The sequence below is a fragment of the Acanthamoeba castellanii genome (genome assembly GCF_000313135.1).
Source record: "Acanthamoeba castellanii str. Neff unplaced genomic scaffold scf7180000084744, whole genome shotgun sequence".
In the NCBI taxonomy this organism is placed as follows: domain Eukaryota; phylum Discosea; order Longamoebia; family Acanthamoebidae; genus Acanthamoeba; species Acanthamoeba castellanii.
Window position 1 is genome coordinate 1 of NW_004457244.1, and position 1170 is coordinate 1170.

Consider the following 1170-nt stretch of genomic DNA (forward strand, 5'->3'; position numbering starts at 1 on the left):
GGTGTTCTCCGACGTGAGCTGCGACGTGACGAATCCCCACAGCGTGTTCCCCATCTACGACCACCTGACCAGCTTCGTCCACCCGACCGAGTGCGTGGCCGAGCAGCCCACGCCCCTCGAGGTCATCGCCATCGACCACCTCCCGTCCCTCGTGCCCCGGTTTGTCGCCCTCTCGTCCCCCAAGCCACAGCAACGGCGCCCCGCTGGGCTCGCTCACCCGACTTGCGCGTGTTTTTTATTGGGGGGGGGGCTATATCAACAACACAGAGAGAGCAGCAAGGAGTTCGGCGATCTCATCGTGGAGCACATCCTCCAGTTCGATCAGGTGCGTGGCTTTCCTCAAGTGGGTGTAGTTCCCCGCCGCAAAATAATTGACCGCATGTACACCACTTGTGTGTGTGTGGCGTGCACAGACGCCCGTGTGGAGCCGAGCGCTGAAGTTGTTCGACGAAAAGGTGCAGCCCTTCCTGCCCCCGTCCCCGAGAGCCGCGGCATGAGCCGTGAGCTACCAACCTTTACATGGCCACACAAAATACATGAAATACGGGCGAAATTACGACGATATTATGCTCGAGACCAGATCAGTGGGACGCCCCCTGCGCTAGCTGTGGCGTAGGTTGAGGGGAGAGAGGATTTAGAAACCCACACACACACCACCCTTGGAAGCAAACAACGAAGAAGCAACAGCCGCAAGAACAAGAAGAGGAGGAAGATGACGATGCTCGAAACAGCAACACACATGCCGATGCTGGCCAGCGACACCACCACCACGGCCGCGAGCAGCGCCTGGGGAATCGGGCAGGAGAAAGCAGCAGCAGCAGGAGGAGGAGCGGAAGCGGAGGTGGTGAGGGGCGAGGTGAGGAACCGGGCGCGCTTCGAGGCGGCCCTGGCCGGCATCCTGGGCGCCGACTTGGCCCCGCGGGGCGCCGCGGCCGGTCGCCTGTACGAAGTGTTCGTGGCGTATTTCCTGCACCAGGCCCTCCACCACGACAAGGCACTCTCCGCCCACCGCCTCACCCTCACCCTCCTGGGCGACCCCACGTACCTCCCCCCTCCCCTTCGCTTTTGCTTCGTTTTCGCTCTTTTCTGCGGTGCAGCGCAGCACCAACCAACGGCGTGGGCGGATGATGGTGGCAGGGCGCCGGAGAAGGGGCGTCGGCTCAAGTACAG

At 62.5% G+C, this 1170-nt stretch overlaps 2 protein-coding genes across 2 annotated transcripts; both read left to right on the forward strand.

Moving 5' to 3' along the window:
* Window positions 1–84: 84 nt before the first annotated feature.
* On the forward strand, window positions 85–616 carry ACA1_179820 (uncharacterized protein; the record flags this gene model as incomplete). The annotated part of the gene is made up of 3 exons (XM_004332796.1): window positions 85–159; window positions 277–325; window positions 414–616. Coding segments are annotated over 3 exons (327 nt in total), but the record flags the coding sequence as incomplete, so codon positions are not given.
* A 96-nt stretch (window positions 617–712) lies between these two features.
* On the forward strand, window positions 713–1128 carry ACA1_179830 (uncharacterized protein; the record flags this gene model as incomplete). The annotated part of the gene is made up of 2 exons (XM_004332797.1): window positions 713–1041; window positions 1098–1128. 2 exons carry the CDS (start codon window positions 713–715, stop codon window positions 1126–1128), a joined length of 360 nt encoding a protein of 119 aa, XP_004332845.1.
* Between the last annotated feature and the right edge of the window lie 42 nt (window positions 1129–1170).